The sequence below is a fragment of the Lagopus muta genome, chromosome Z (genome assembly GCF_023343835.1).
Source record: "Lagopus muta isolate bLagMut1 chromosome Z, bLagMut1 primary, whole genome shotgun sequence".
Classification (NCBI taxonomy): domain Eukaryota; kingdom Metazoa; phylum Chordata; class Aves; order Galliformes; family Phasianidae; genus Lagopus; species Lagopus muta.
The window spans coordinates 48,755,438-48,772,686 of NC_064472.1; the positions used below are offsets into that span (position 1 = coordinate 48,755,438).

Genomic DNA, 17,249 nt, shown 5'->3' on the forward strand with positions numbered 1-17,249 from the left:
CAATCAGCATATGTCTGCCTACACAGAGTTTAGTGTCTGTATGTGTAAGTTATGACAGAGCAACTTCTTCAGCAGACAAGGCTGTGTCCCATTCTTTGTCAGATGGAGCTGAAACTGTGGATGTACAGAATTATGAGGCTTGCTTTCGATTTTTTTCAGGATTTTCCAGTGGTCTTTTGGGTGGTGTCAACTGAACTGCTTGAACCTTGTTCATGAGTACAACAAACAACTTCATTTCTGAAGTAGGAATAAGGGACTTGGTAATCAGGAATAATTTATAAATTTCTTTTTTTCTCCAAATTAAGAGTATACAGAATGACAGAATACTTTAATTTTTCTTTAGTGTCCTTGTTCTTGATAGGCCTGGTGCCTCAACTTCCCATCTGCTCTTTCAGACTATGAGAATTCTGTGTTTCTTTCTAGACAAAGCTTCTGGGCTCAAGTGGAATGATCTGAGTGTGTTAGTGTTGTAGCATAGATGATTCATGCTGTTGGACATGTTTGGTTTTTGGCAATTATTGAGGTTAATAGCCATCTAGCTTCCAGGTGGATGTCCTAAATGGTTTACTTGTCCTCTGCTCATGTTTCATTGTTGTAGAGTACCTATTGAAGTTAAGTGTGCGTGTTCTCTCATACCTTTATGTGAAGATCTGTTCTATGGCCACCTTCATTTAATTGATCTTCTGCATATTCATTATTAGGAAATCAGCTTTCTGTTATTTCATTGGTGTTGTCTCATGCTTCTAAGGCTGAGTTTGTACCTGATAGTCTCAGTGCTAGGTATGTGTTTCTCTTATTCACATGGGTCACTTCTGGGAGAACTGAATGGTCTGGGGCTATTTTTTTTTTAATCTACGCAGAATGGTTCTCTAGTGGCCTTCAAGGAAGGTGAAAACCTTGTTGACTGTGGCACAGGAGACAATTAAGAGCCAAGTACAATTTTTTTATGTGCAGCTGCAAGGCCACTTACAGGTTTTTTCTTCCAGATCTGTTTCATGTACTGTTTTTCTCAGGAAGCTTCTAGAGCTGATAGAGCCATTCATGATGCAACTATTGTTTGAGAAATGAGAATCTTTGGTCTTCTCTGAGGCTTTTTTTAATAGGGCAACGGTTTGAAGTCTATCAGTGTAAGAAAGGAGGTATAAAATATCTTTAAAAAGAAGTATTAGTAAATAGACTGAAAACAAGAAAGTGGACAGAAAACATAACTGTAACTAAATATTAATCTGAAATTCTGACTTGGAAGAGAACTAACTGATAAAATGAAGTGACACAGTAGTAAATCCATACAGCGTTCTGCATTGCACTTCTGTAATGATGTTTTAATAAGTCCAAATGAGTCACAGAATGGTTGAGGTTAGAAGATTGCTGTGCAGGTCTAACCTCCAGAGGTTAATCAAAACGTAAATTTATACAAACAATAATGAAAATGTATAGTAGTTGAGGGCAGCTGTTTCTCTGCATTTGGAGTAAGGTCAAACGTAACAAGTGGGAATGTGAAAATACTCTTGTGTTCTCTTGTATGTTAATGGTAAAATACTGTGTAATAGTGCTATAGGAGAGACCACAAGTAGATTATGGGATAATCTGATAAGCTGCTGAAAAGCAGAGAAATATGCAGAGTAGAGTGAAAATCACTCATAGAAGAAAAAAACGCTTTTTTTTTTTTTTTAAGCTTTCATAAAATAAAAAATATACTTTAAATTATGTGCATTTTAAAGTTAATTTTCTTTTCAGTATTGTTCTCTTGCTGAGCCAAAAGCAAGCACTGGAAGAACTTAAGCAAACTGTTCAGCAATTAAGATGCTCTGAGGCAAAATTTGCAGCACAGAAAGAACTACTGGAACAAAAAGTGCAAGAGAACGATGGGAAAGAACCACCACCTGTAGTGAATTATGAAGAAGATGCCAGATCAGTCACTTCTATGGTAAGCTTTACTGAATTATACAGTCTTACTATCATGTATTGTTCCTTAGATCAGCAATTCATGACACATAAATGGATGACTGGAGTGAATTAACTTCTCTTTACATTTTCCGAAACTGACTAGTTGGAAAAACAATTCAGTTGTGTGGTTCTATTTATTTATTTATCTGTTTATTTATTTATTTATTTTTAAGTTGCAATAATTTACATTACTCTTCGTATATCTGCAGACTTAATTTGACCTCCTGCACCCTAGAGACTTAACTTCTCATTACATTGTTTTATAATTAAAAGTGTAAATCTTTAAATAGATTTAATAAACATGAGTATGAGTTATTGACAATTTTGTTGGCTTTGTTGAAGCAATATGTTCACAGTTGTAGACAGAAAACTAACAGATAAAAGCTGTTGGAATACTGCATACATTATGTCACTGAGAAATTAACTTCACGTACTGTAATCATTCCTTTTAACTCTTACTTGCTAACACCCGATTCCTTGCAGCTTATTTTTAAATGGCCTCTTAATTTTAGATGGCTCTTTATAATAAAAATAAACTTGTGTTAATTTTTAAGATTCTACGTAATCTTAAAACGTACTTGTCTACTATTTTGGACTTCCCTTTCTTAATTATATGCAGTTATGTTGAGATAGTAATCATAGAATCATAGAATGGCTTGGGTTGGAGGGGGCGCCAAGGATCATAGATTTCCAACTCCCCTGCCAGAGGTAGGGCTACCAAACTCCAGATTTGGTAACTGGACCAGGTTGCCCAGGGTTCCATCTAACCTGGTCTTAAACACCTCCAGGGATGGGGCATCCACAGCCTCACTGGGCACCTTCACCTCTGTGAAGAACTTCCCCCTGACGTTTAGTCTATGCCTTCCCTCCTTGACCTTAAAATCATTCCCCCTTGTCGTATTTCTGTCTAGCCTTGTAAAAAGTTTATTCCCCTCTGCTGGATTATAAACTCCAGGTGAGACCTCACAAGCATTGAGGGCAGGATCACCTGCCTCAATCTGCTGGGGCTGGCTCTTCTTTTGGTGCAGCTCAGGATAGAATTGGATTGGGCTGCAAGCACTCATTGGCAGCTCATGTTGACTCTTTCATCAGCTGACATTCGCAAATCCTTCTCCCGAGAGCTTCTCTCAAGCTGTTTTTTTTCCCAACCTGCATGTGCTTGGGATTGCCTCAACCAAAATGCAGGACCTTTCACGTGGCCTTGTTATACTTCATGAGGTTAGCATGCGCCCACATCTCAAGGCTGTCTAGATCCCTCTGGATAGCATCTCTTCCCTCTAGTATGTGAGTTGTACTTCTCAGCTTGTTGTCGTCTGCAAATTTGCTGGAGGTATGCTTGATCCCACTGTCCACGTCACCTATACAGATGTTAAATAACACTGGTCCTTGCACTGGTCCATGAGGAATGCCATTTATCACTGCTGTTGACCACTAACACTCTGAGTGCAGCCATCCAGCCAATTCCTTATCCAGCGAGTGGTCCGTCCATCAAATCCATTTTTCTCCAGTTTGGTGACCAGGATGTCATGTGGAACGGTGTCGTGCACTTTGCAAAAGTCTGGGTAGATGACGCCAATTATTTATCCACTGATGCTGTAACTCCATTGTAGAATGCCACCAGGATGTCAGGCTTGACTTGCCCCTGTTGAAGCCATGTTGATTACCACCAATCACCTCATCTTTATTTTCCATGTGCCTTAGTAGGGCTTTCAGGAGGATCCACTCCATGATCTTGCTAGGCACAGAGATTAGACTGACTGGCCTGTAGTTCCCTGGATCTTCTTTTTTTCCTCTTCTTGAAAATGGGGGTTATGTTTCCCCTTTTAGGCTGCCATGACCTTTCAAATCTGATGGATAGTGGCTTGGCAACTTTATCTGCCAGTTCCCTCAGAACCCATGGATGAATCGCATCAGGTCCCATGGTCTTGTATGCCTTCAGGTTCTTTAGATGGCCTCGAACCTGATCTTCATTTACAGTAGGCAGATTTTCCTTGTCCAGGTTCATACCTTTACTTTCTGTAACTTGAGTGGTGCAGCTAGGACACTTGGTAGTGAAGTCTGAGGCAAGGAAGTATTGGGCACCTCAGCTTTCTCTGTATCCCTTGTGTCCAGTTCTCCAGTTTCCTTCTGGGCCCATGTCTTCTCTGGCCTTCCTGCTTCCCCTCCCTAAGGCTTTCTTTTTGTGCTTAATTAAGTTCACAATCTTCTCACTGATCCATGGAGGCCTCCTGGTGTTCTTGCCTGCTGTCTTTTTTTCTTGGGATGCACTGCTTCTGGACTTGGAGGAGATGGTCCTTGAACACTGACTGGTTTTTTTGGGCCCCTCTTCCCTCCAGGGCTTTAGCCCGCGTCACCCTGCCAAGCAGTTCCCTGAAGAGTTTGAAGTCTGCTGTCTTGAAGTCTGTGTAATCTAAATGTAGAGTGATACTACATTTGATTGTACTTATTTGCTCTTCTTGAAAAATTTGTTGTAAATGTGTGATTTGAAAATTGTTTTCCTAGTAATGACTAATTTTTTGTTTGGTTTATGTTGTGAGTGCATGTTGAGGTTTTTGTATGTTTGGGGTTATTTTAAGTTTAAAATTGCATACTGCTTTATATAAAGCATTTATTTGTTGCTACATAAATGGAGCCAGTATCAAAAGGGAGTAGTTTTCAAATTGTTTTGTTTTTCATCTCTTAGAATGAGTAATAGTATTGTATGACTCTCACAAGTAGCCTGGCTCTGAAACACTGTTTTATGTGATTTTGTAGATAGAGTTAGGTAACCTGTATTTTGTTTTGAAACTTCCTATGTTTCTAATTCATCTCTACTGTCTACTAGAAGGAGATAAATACTGTGAAATAGATTGTTATTTCTAGTAAAACAGCTGTATTTATGCCAAAATGATGTATCAAAATGAAGTATCAAAATTTTTAAAGATTATGTCACTGTCACAAAAGTTAACTGGAAGCTTGTGCTAGATTATCAGTGTTTAGTCAATGAATGCATTGTCTGTCACTTGTCTTAGTGTACGTATATTTCACTTGCTGTTTTAAGCACGTGACAATAGTCTACAATTAAAACAGAAAATAACAAGAAAACTCTAGTATTATTTAATCTTCTGATTAGAAATAGAAGTATTGACAATAATTGGAGCTTTGCAGTGCAAGTGTAACTTACTGAAACGTGCAGCAGTGGTTTGCATTTCATTTTAGGTGGTTACATTGAGAAAATCAGTGTTGACTAGAAAATTGGTATGCCACAATAATGTATGTCTTCCCGTATCCTTATATGGTAGAAAGAGTTACTGTGACAATACAGAACAGTATTCTAGAGGTTTTTGGTTTTTTGTTTGTTTGTTTGTTTGTTTGTTTGTTTTTGTTGTTTTTTTTTCCCCTGAGAACTACCTGTCTTTTAAGTAGAATACAGCAATTATGCTATTTCAGCGTAATTGTGGTTCATGTAGTCACTGTCCCTGGAGATGTTCAAGATACGTTTGGATATTGTAAGGTACATGGTGAAATGGGACATATTGCTAGCAGGTGGATGGTTGGACAAGATGGTCTTGGAGGTCTTTTCCAAGCTTTCTGATTCTATGATTTTGCATTATGCTGTAACCATTGGTAAAACTAAGACTTGGTACTCTGGCTCTGTAATCTGGAAAAACTTGTCAGCAGGTGGAGCTCAAGCTTTTAAGCCAAAACACCGGTTATGACTGAATAGTCATCATTTTTCATCATTGTTTAAAAAAGTTTCATCATCTATGTTTAAAAAAATTAGATGAGACATAGAAATGTATGTTCTCTTTTTCTAACATTAAACAGTCTGAAGTGGTGCTTTTTTTTTTTGTTTTCTGTTATTTTTCCTGTTGTTTTTTAAAGATGGTAAAATATAACAGTGATGTAGGAAAACCCAACCCATGTTCTTCGGTAGCATGTAAGCTAGTCAAAAAGCCTGCAGAGCTTTGCTTTTTTAAGGAGCAGCTGTGCAAAGTTGCTACACATTTTGCATGTGCTCATTAAAGGATTTCTGGTTGAATTCGGTTGTCAGTGTGGGAGGCACCTGCACTATCAATGACTTATCACTGCATCATTGTAGGGCAGTGTTGTCCTTTGCACCATGTGTAGTAGAGTAAGTAAGAGTAGATGTATTAGCATGAGATTTAACACTTCTGAATTCCTATTATATCTGTTGTAGCTGAGGTATGTATCCAAAAGGAAAAAAAAATATAAAATTTCACAGCACTTATGATTAGTTTTACTATTTAAAAGGCTTCAGAGATTCTGGTCTCAGTGATTGCTTTAAAAGTTAGATATGCTAGCTTCTGGTGAAAATTATTTGTGGCACATACTAAAACAAACAAAGACACAGAAGAAAGAGCACTGTATTCCAGTCACTGTTTTCCAGATTTTGTGAGTCCATGCTCCTTTTAACAGTGTGATCAACACTGAGAATTTGAGACAAATATTTTTAGGATTCTCACTTGTACAATCAATAGGTGTACACAGGTTAGTCCAAGTAGGCTTATCACAATAGAAAGATAATAAGTGAAAAATGCTCACTGGTGTTGTAGATTTGTAACAAATTCCACAAGGAGGAAATCTCCAGAAAAAGATCCTTCCTTAGTGGCAGTCAGCCCTTAAATGGGATCTAGGAGAGGTGGAGCCAGGCTCTACCCCTTCCAGTAGCACAGGTGAATTGCCTTCACCTGTGCTCCCGCAGCTGAATCACTGCTTACCTCAGGTGGTCAATCAGAGGTTCAGGCCGTGATCAACAGTTCCCATACATCACTAAAATTGAAATCAGCAAGTTTTAATCAGTTTATGAGTTCTGAATTTTTCTAAGTCAACTATGTAGATATGTGTAGGAACTGTTGAGTTCATGGTCTGAACCACTGATTGAGCACCTGGGGAAAGGACCCAGTCAGCCCTGGGTGCACAGGTGAAGGCAATTCAGCTGTGTCACTCAAAGGGGTGGAGTCTGACTCCTTCTCTCTCTTAGACCTCATTTAAGGGCTGATTGCCACAACAGATCTCTGGTTGGAGAGCCTTCCTTGTGGAGTTTCTTTTGTGTGTCTAGATCTTCAGAGATGGGTGAGCACTTTTGTTTCTAACATTTTTCTGTTGTGTTAGTTTCCTTGTCGTTACATCTGCTGTAATGCTATTCCATTGTATGGGTCTTTCTGACTGTGTAGATTTTGAAGAAAGCTTACAGGAAGCGAGTATGTGATTAAAGATGCATCATGAGATGAGTTTTAGGTATTGTATTATAAGGCTGTAGAAATGTAGCACACATTATCTATGTTCTATGGGGTGGTTTACTTAGTGCCTGGCTTGATGGTTGCTGATGGGGTCCACCTAGGTCATAGAGGGGGAAAAAAATATTGCCCCTGGAGCTATCTGGGCTCATTGACAGGGCTTCAAAGCACTTTTGAAGTGGGAGGAGAGTGATAGTAATCTTGCACGTGACCAGATAGTCAAGTTAAAGGGACAGGGTGCTATTGGGGTCCTCAACTTGCTGCATCTTAAGAAGATGAAAGCAACAGGCAAGTCATTCAACGGTATTAAGGAGTTATCTTGCATGAATCTTGCTGCTAGCTCAAGATTATGTAAGAGTCCATGTGTTAGGAAGGGGTTGTCAGGAGTTGTTCACAGTTACTTGCAGACTTCTACAACATTATTTTGAGATTGTAAATGGAAACAGGACCTGTGTAAGTCTATGCAACATTGATACCCTTAGTCTCTTTCTTATTTATCAGCAGAAGAAGCACTGACAATGTAGTCATCTTTTAGAAATTGTGCCTATTAATTTATGTAAGACTTGTACATAAGCAGCTGTTGGATTCCTGGGCAGCTGAAGTTCAGCTTAATGATTTTTGCTTTGGGCTGCTTTTTAAGCTTTGTAGCTGGGACTTGTGTTTTTGGCTCACAGACAGAAATTAAAATGAAGGAAAAATGTTCCAAATTTCAGATGGTCATAGCAGGTGAGAGTGAACTATGTTCTTCTTGCTGTAAAGGTATGTTCTAGTTCCATTTTCTTCTTTTTATGAATCCTTTACCTGATGGGCATGCATCAAAGAAAGGGCAATCCACAGAGATACAGAGATATACTAAGGTAAGGGACAGGTAAATCCCATCATGCTTTGTCTTGAGTGGTGGATGTTACTGGCTGAGAATTTAAGAGATTAGAGATAATGAAGCCTCTGAACTTCTTTCTACTGAACATACCTGGAAATTTCTGAAGTGAAAGATTAATCTGGCAGTAATATTTTGGTAGACTAGGAATCAAATTATATATAGTTTGTTCTGGAAGTAGTGTCTCCTGTATATTTCTATGGAAACTGCAATAGATATAAAGAGCACAGGAACATTATTTTTTACTTAATTTATGAAACACTGTTTTTCAATGTAGTGGCTGCTATTAGTTAGGCATTTTCACTGGCAGTAAAGACAGGCCTTCATGCCAAGTTCATAGATTTTGTACTAGTGAAGGTGGTGCACTTTCTCAACTGCTGAAACGCAATTCATCACCTCATGGTGTTCACATCCACTGTGTCTCTGTAAACATTCATCAGGTATCAATGAAAGGGTGCAGTTTTTTCCATGAAGAGGAGGTGTTCAGTGACACATCTTTGCTTCACACGTACTTCCATGTCAGATGCACCTCTGTTGCCATCTTCCATGCAGTAACAAAATATAATGGAGTATTGGTGGGGAAGTTTCAATCTCTACTGCCGTACCACCAACATCTGCCTCTGACATTGTGGGCTAGTGTAATAAAATAGGAGTCAGTATTTTCAGAGCAGCTCTTGCATGTTTCTTAAGGTCAGCATATTATCTGGGGGGAAGAGAAGGAAAAAAGTGTTGAGCGAAAAACTGTCTTGAGGAAGGGGAAAATTAGAAATGTGAATGAACTTTGGAAGGAATTGATGAAAGTAGCTTGTTCAGAGTATTTTAGGTGGTGAATTACTGTACTGTTTCTGAAAAAAGGAGAATGTATGTGCTTCTCCTTAACTGCCAAAAATAGTTCAAGAGCTATCAGTATTCCTTAAGGAAAAAGCCTTCATTCCTGTGTTGCAGCATTGCATACCCCTGGGGGATTTGTAATTTCATTCAAAATCATCCCTGCAATAAGGAATGTTTTGTATAGAAGATTTGGTTTGAACAGGAGTCACATGTTAGTATCGACTGTACGTTTCTGGATGATTCTGTGTGTGTTGAGAGGAAATTAGTAATTCTCTGCTGGAATTGTTATTGGCTTCTTAAATCTTTCTCATAGTGATTGGACTGATGTAGTGTAATCATCAACTTTTCATAGCCTTCAGGGAACTTGCAGAAAAGCAGTGACAGAGTTTGCCTGCTATGTATTGTCTCTTTTCTCTTTTTTTTTTTTTGTTCTTTCTGTTCTCTCTTTTTTTTTTTCCATATCTGTTTGAAAAGGCCCTAATTATTGAAGTCAGTGATAATGCTTCTGAGAGTACATAGAGTTATTACAAACCTTTGACTGTTAAGTTTGTGATTAGTGAAAATCAGTTCCAGTTCCAGGTGATGTTCTTTGGCATATGTGCTGCTTTCTAGAGGTATGATGGTGTGTGCATGTGGCATGTGTAATTTGTTTGTACCAGCTATTAACCATTGCAGAGACCAGAAGGAATAGAGGCTCAGCAATCTTGATCTTACATAAACATGTTGCAGAGTTGTGCTACATCTGAATTAATCTGCTAAATTCATTGTGTGGAGCACTGTATGTGTAGTTTGGTCCTTCAGCCAGCTGCACTGTAAAACTGTTCATGCTGAATGTAGCTTGTTGTAGCTAGAGGTTCTTTGCCTCTGTCTTTGTATTATTAGCTCATACAGCAGTCTTTAAACTTTTTAAATTGCCTTGTTTTGATGGCGCTTGTGAACATATGTCAGTAGAGATTATTCTAACTGTATTTATTAATTCAAATTTTATAATGAAGTTACTTTCATAATTAAGTAGTATTTGTCAGTTTGACACATTACACATCAGACTTTTTCAGAAGTTAAGCTGTCTGCTGATTACCTAAAACTTTATAGTTCCATTGAGAAAGTGTTAGTGTTAAATGGTTTGTGGATGCACATGCACTTCTAGCTATTAAAGTGTGTGTGCTTTTAATACCTCTCTGACAGACTGTAACTTTTAGATGATGGTTATAAAAAACTTGTTCACTGTTAGTTTGCTTTGCAAGATTTATATTCTTTTAATGTTTTGTTCTCTAATACATGTTCAGCTTTCTGCTGTTCTAAAATTTATGTTCTTGACACTTCAAGTCACTTTCATGAAATCTCACTTGGTTCCCTGATTGCTTATTCTGACGTTATTAGCAAGGAAGTAAACAAGTTTATATGTACCTGCTGAACTATAAACTGTGGATTCTAGGTTAAAAACTATATCTAGCCTAGGAGGATGAAAATGTTTGGAAGCAGGGAAAGCAGCTCCATAGCCAGAATGTTGAGCGAGATTGTGACTGGCAGATGTTGACTTTGACCAACAGCTAATACATCATCATAGTATTTTTGAATGATGAGCTGCAAGAGGACATGAAACAATTTAGGTTTTCTAATTTTCATGAACACAAGGTATTGCAGTAAAACCAGGGCTATTTACTGTAGTCTGTTTTAGATTGTTCATTTATTTAGACAGGACAGTAGCTAGAGTTGTCTTGTGTGCATATTCAGGTCTCTATTACTGTGATGTAACAGTGGAAAGCAAGGAAGAGAAGGATCGTGTTATGACTGTATTCCCTTTTGGCATTGCAAATGCTCTACAGACTCAAATTAGCATCATTTTAATGATTTCAAACTAGTAAAGTGAAAACAGAAGAATTAACAAAATAATTATACATCAATTTAATAGCAGTATTATTGATTAATAACAGTGTTGAAATCGGGGACAATTCACATCTGTGCATTTACGTACTGATTTTTTTGATAGGATTAAATTCCAGTTTTGGCTCATATTTTTCCTGATATACTGGAGTTATTAGCATTGGGCCTTTGTTTTCCAAAACTATATATTAATTCCAGATTTGGCAGTAAGCCTTCACAAATCTGAATTGGTTTCTTAAATTGCATTTACTGATGTCAGTTCTGTTTTGCTTGGTATCATTGTTCAGTCAGGTGAAGGAGGTATGCTAGAAATTGGTGGTATAGAAACACTTCTATTAAGCAAAGCAGGAATTCTGTCACGAGCTTCATGGACCCATCTGGAATACTGCATCCAGTTCTGGGGTTCCCATTTTGGGAAAGATGTGAATCTTCTGGGAAGGATCCAGAGAAGGGCTATGAGGATGACCAGAGGGCTGGAACACCCAGCCTGTGAAGACAGTCTAAAGTAGCTGGGCTTCTTCACTTGGGAAGACCTCATTATGGCCTTCTAATAATTAAAGCAAGATGATAAACAGAAGGGAAAGCAACTTTTTACACAGGTAGATAGTGATAGACAAGGAGAAATGGTTTTAAATGAAAGGAGGGCAGATTTACTTCAATGTTGGGAAAATTTTTCACAGAGTGTGGCGAAGTGCTGGAACATACTGCCCGCAGAGGCTGTGAACACGCTGTCCCTGGAGGCTAGGTGAGGCCGTAAGCAGAACAATCTCGTGCTTTATCTAGCAGTTTGCAACCCTGGCCACTGCAGAAGAGGTGGAAGTGGATGATCTTTGAGGTCCCTTCCAGCCAAAGCCATTCTGTGCTTATTCTTTGACCTCTCTAGCTGCCTTGCAAAAGGCTGTTTGGTTAGTTTACTTTTCCACAAAGCTACCAGGGAAGGTTGCAGTGCCTCAGCTTAGATGATATATGTTAAGCATTTTCTTCCCAGAGGCATGGTTGATGTTCTTGGTGATAATTGGGTGAAATCAAAATTACATTTTTTTAAAAAATAGACTGTTTTGTATATAATAATTAAAATTTCCTTTGTTTTTTAAAATGCTATTGCTAGCCACCATTAAAGGGTAGTCTGCTTCTGTAAAGTCCTCTAATATATGTTTGTGTGTTAGAAAGAGTTACTAATTATTTTGAGGATGAGGGTGACATTTTGCTGGCATTTCATATGTAGCTTAAATAATTGGTTCTTAGATACTCTAATTAAAACTGAAAATATAGTAAAATCTGTACAGCTTAACTCTACATTTAGTTCCAATAGTCATTCAGAATAAATCAACAGGTCAAAGCATTTTGTTACTTTTTTTAGAACTTAATTTTCTAGGGCTCAAATATAAAACTTTGCTAAGTAAAATCTACTGAAGTTTTTCATATTTTCATTTCCAGGTATTTTGCCTACCTGTTGGTTCAGCAATTAAAAAGATCATTAAACAACTTGTTTTTCTGAACCAATAACACCAGCTGTCTAGTGTCTGTTGAACCATTAATGATTCTGATAACTGTGGAGCAATTGTTTTGCATGAAAGTTATGATTTAAATTTTCATAATTGCTTATTTTTCCCGCTTTTCCCCCATTTTTATCCTGCTTTCACTTCAGTTTGATTCAAACCTGATATGTCTCTGAACATATCTGTGTATGTAAGCAGAGGAATCTAGGTGGAAGACTGTAGCTGTCTATTCCTCAGGGTTTGGTAGAGGGTCCAGTCTTGTTTTACATTGTCATCAGTGACCTGGGTAGAAAGAATGCACCCTCAGCATGTTTACTGATGATACAAAGCTGGGAAGAGTGGCTGACACACTAGAATGCTGTGCTGCCATTCATCAAGACCTGCGCAGAGTGGAGAGCTGGGTGGAGACGAACCTCTTGAGGTTCCACAAGAGCAAGCATGGAATCCTACACCTGAGGGAAAGCAAGTACATGCATCAGTACAGGTTAGGATCTAACATGCAGAGAAGGACCTGCGTGGTCCTGGTGGACAGCAGGTTGACCATGACCCAGCAGTGTGCCAGTGTGGCCAAGAAGGCCAGTGGTATTCTGGAATGCATTCAAGTATGTGACCAGCAGGTTGAAGGAGATGATTCTTCCCATCTGCTCTGTCCTAGAGGGGCCACATCTGGAGTACTATTGTCCACTTATTGGACTCACCAGATCAAGAAAGATGGGAAACTCAGAGAGGGTCCAGGCTGCAGTGATGATTAGGGGCCTTATGAGGAAAGGCTGAGAGACCTCTCACTGCTTAACCTGGGGAAGACTGAGGGGCATCTTACCAATGCATATAGATATCTAAAGGCTGGGGGTCATGTGAATGCTGCCAGGTTTCTTTTGTTGATGCTGAGTGATGGTACAATGAGCAGTGGGGACAAATTGGAGCACAGGAAGTTCCTTATGAGCATTAAAAAAAATAAAATTACTTTGTGGATGATGGACCACTGGAACAACCTAGTGAGAGAGGTAATTGAGTCTCCTTCTCTAGAGATATCAAAACCCACCTGGATGCTTTCCTGTGCAACCTACTGCATGGGACCTGCTTTACCAGAGGGTTGAACTAAATGGTCTCTTAACAACTCCTATGATTTCGTGATAAGTAATCTCAAGAGGAGGAAGGCCTCTTTGGAAATAAAGTTTGTATTTTCTAATAAGAAACTGAGAATATTTTTTCATGTTATATTTTATATGAATTATTGCTAATCGTCTTTTGATAGTAATTTCATATTGTGTAGTTATGTTTTTCCAAACTGATTGTAACAACAGTTCTGTTTCACATATGCTAGTAATGAACTTTAGGTTACCTTTCCAAACAGGCTCTAAACATACCTGGAAATATCAGGCCACTATTTATTTCACGTTCAAAATCAGTAAGTATGCTAGAAATTATCAGGAAAAAAAAAAAAAAACAACAAAACAGAATAGAGAATAACATAGAATTTGTGTAATCTGATGTCCACTTTCTGAATATTGTAGAACTGCAGAATAATATAGATTTGAAGGGAACTCAGGAAGGCCATTTGATCCAGCTCCTTCCTCAGATGCATGAGCTTTGTGGTATCGGTCTGCGTGGGATCTTCATTTGAGTTCTGGACAGCACCAACATTTCCCAGTGTGGAAATCTCTCTGGGAAGTTTCTGTATTTGATCATGTTATTCATTGTGATGTTGTATTGCCAAATTTTATAAAAATTCAGTAAGCAGCTGAAAAAAAAATTAAGGAGAATCCTTCAATGACTCTACCATGTAAGAACTTCACATTTGATACAGTCTGCTCTAACATTTCAAGTCTTTAGAGGATGAGGAAATGCTCTGGGAAAGTTATCACTGCCCTTTTCTTACAGGCCACCAGGATTCTGGTACAACCTGGAAAGTATATTTCATCTCCAAATGAGCTGTTCTCAAATTTCATGCTGGCAGATTTTTGCTTTTTAAGCTACAACTCAATTTGGAAGGTGGAACATTAATTTACATCTGGTGCAGAGTTTTACAATATGTGTGCATCAGTTATGTATCACGTGTGCTGCTTTGGAAGATGTTACTGTTATTTAAAACTGAGAATACTAGCTTATTTGTGAATGATTTTTGAATAGCTGAGTTGCTTAATTAGTTTCACTGCGTACTTAAGGTATTTTTAATTAGCTTAAAATGCTTTAATTTTTAATAACTTTGTTATACTTCATAGCTCTGCACAGTGCTGCCCCCAAGTCTAGATATATACAATGACAAAATAAGATAGTGCAAATCATTATTCCTCTGGAAGTTCTTCTGGTCTGCTGAGCTTGGACAGTCAACTTCTGTGCAGTCAGCAACTGATTCTGTCTGGAATATATGGCCATATGAATGGTTCAAAATATCAGTTTCTGTTTGCACAGAATGAACAATTCTGATTTTGTACATTTAGCTTTTCCGAAATACCAGTTCTGTCATGGGTGAGAGGGGTGGGGTAGGAGGAAGAGAAATCTTTCAGTGTTTTGGCTTCAAGGTTTCAAGGCATGTTCAGGTTTTTGATGTGCCAACATTTACCACTCATTTCATGAAATTACAAATGATCAGTAAATGTTAGTATCTGTAGAGAAGGCATTCATCTTAAAGGTTTTGCCATTAGTGTATCTGCATATCAGTAAACAGGCCAGAGTGACTGTTATATGCTAAGCGTATTGCATGTTTTCCAGACCTCCTAAATAACATCTCTGCTGAAGTGACTAATGCAGACTATCACTTTCAGAAAATGACCCTCTCTCTAGAGGTTTTTTTGAAGAACTCCTGCTTATAAATCACAAAACTTCATTCTCATGCTAGATATCTGTAGCATTCTAAGACAAAAATTTTAATCATTTTCCACCATATCTGTGTTTGAGGCCTTAAGATGAATATTGTTCTGACACTTTTTTCATCAGAGAAATCACATATTTAAAGCAGAAATGAAGCTAGCATTCATTTCACATAAATAAGAGCATGTTAATTGCTCTTGCAGGTACTTCTAATGTCTCTCTTTTATCTGTATGTTTACTGAACATATCATTTGCAATAATTACAAAGAATTCTACCAGTCTAGTTTCCTCTTAGTTCTCCAGTACCTTTCTGAAATAATTTTTATCAAAATCTGTGAGGACCAGTTCCCTTATCAAGCCTCAGAACAAATATTGTCATGCTCATCTTTTAGATATTGCTGATTGTGTTCTTCCAGTTGTAATCTCTTTTTTTTGTTTTTGTGGGAGCATGGTTCTTTTCTTTCAGCTGGGGAGTCCTTATCATATTTCCTTTTCCTCTGAAGCTTTTCTGCTTTTACTTGCAAGCCAGCATCATATTCTGTATCTATGCCATTAGTTCATATCTGGCATATTAAGTAGGCCTTTCTTTGTATTAAAATATTGCCCTATTTGTATCACCAAATGTATTTGTTGATAAACAAATTTGTAAGCAAATTTGTTTATTTGTATTTGTGTCTGGCCAGACTTTTTTGCAGTATTCAGTGTATGCTGCATTATAAGTTGTTTCTTACTGCTGATCTTCTACTTTTTGGTTGAGATAGTAACACTATTTGCTTGTCCGCCAGTAAAATTAATACTCTTCATATTAGATTTTGTTATAGCTTGTTATTTTCTTGCTTCTCTAAAGAGAATATATATTATTCTTCTTTCCTAACAATGTCTGAGATGCAGCTATTTCTTTGGACTCTTACAGCTAAAAAGATTTTTTGGGCTTTTACATTATGCAGTTCAATTTAAACAAAATTTTTTGTCTTACTCTTTTATCCTGCCCACATTAATTCAAAATAGTGCTGTGAAGATGATTGTTTGACCTTGCCATTTTGATTGTCACACCTCTGGGTGTACTGTATTATTTCGCATGCACTCTAAAATCTGCAGTATTTTTGCCTAGTGAAAGAACAGCATGCTTGGCAAATGGGAGATTTTTGCCCATGGGATGCTAACAGCTGTAATGCATGGCCACAGGTCTACTGGAAAAAAAAAAAGACAACAAACCTCAAAGTGAACAAGCATCTAAAAAAACATGAAAAAAAAAAACCAAACAAAAACTCTGCTTTCTATATCTCCTATGTAAGGAAATGGTCAGACACAAGAGTGAGTGCTTTACTTGTGGTTTTCAACTGAACTGAGTCCTGCAATTCTTTGTGAGCTCTTACACTTTTTTTGTCTGCATCTTGTCAGGAAATAAAAAGAAAAGGAAAGTAGGAGTGCCAGAGTGATTGTCTTCTACTGAGGCAATACTTTAGAAGGGCAGGGGTAATATTTTAGACCATTAGAAATGGGAAAAAATAACTGGAATGATAAAGATAGCTGAGGTGTATACAAGTGGAAAGAGTGTTTCAAGCATTCCTTATTTCGTGGTAGTAGAAATGTGACATGGCTGCTTCCAAAATTGATTGGTTTTAGAATATGACAGTATTCTGATCTTGTGATTACAAGTAGCTGATGTCAATCAGTGCCTCAGTAACTGCTTAATTAATATTACAAAATCTGTAAAAATAAAAGCCCTAATGCTTTGCATTATTTACCAGTGATAATGACAAGAAGTCACATTTGTAAAATTAATTTTTATATTCCATATGGAAAATTATCAATCAAACATGCGTCATTCTCGGGAACGTGGTTGGAATATGGTAGGTTTACTTGTCCACCGCCTGGAAGTTTCCTTCTCTAAGTGTCAGTCCCAAGTCTGGTGGCATTAATTCTTCCTGGAAAGTTAGAAGTGTGGCTAGTTCAATAAAGAAAGTATTAGCCAGTGCGTTTTTCCTTATTTATTCTTTCATTTGCTCTTATGCCATAGGTTCATTTAAACACTGTTGAAGAAATAAGTGTTCTGTACAGACAGTATTTATTTTAATGTGTATATAATGGTAAAGTATAATTTATTCTGCAGTAATTCAGTCTTTGCATAAAATATTATAGCCCAGGGATTAGTTTTCT

At 37.7% G+C, this 17,249-nt stretch overlaps 1 protein-coding gene across 6 annotated transcripts in view; it reads left to right on the forward strand.

Annotated features, from left to right (window-relative positions):
• Positions 1 to 17,249, forward strand: part of FER (FER tyrosine kinase) — a 176,051-nt gene that overhangs the window by 64,471 nt on the left and 94,331 nt on the right. For all 6 annotated transcript variants that reach the window (XM_048931375.1, XM_048931380.1, XM_048931379.1 and 3 more), the window contains one exon: positions 1,738 to 1,927. In XM_048931375.1, coding sequence (XP_048787332.1) covers positions 1,738 to 1,927 — 190 coding nt within the window. The remainder of the gene's footprint in view (positions 1 to 1,737; positions 1,928 to 17,249) is intronic.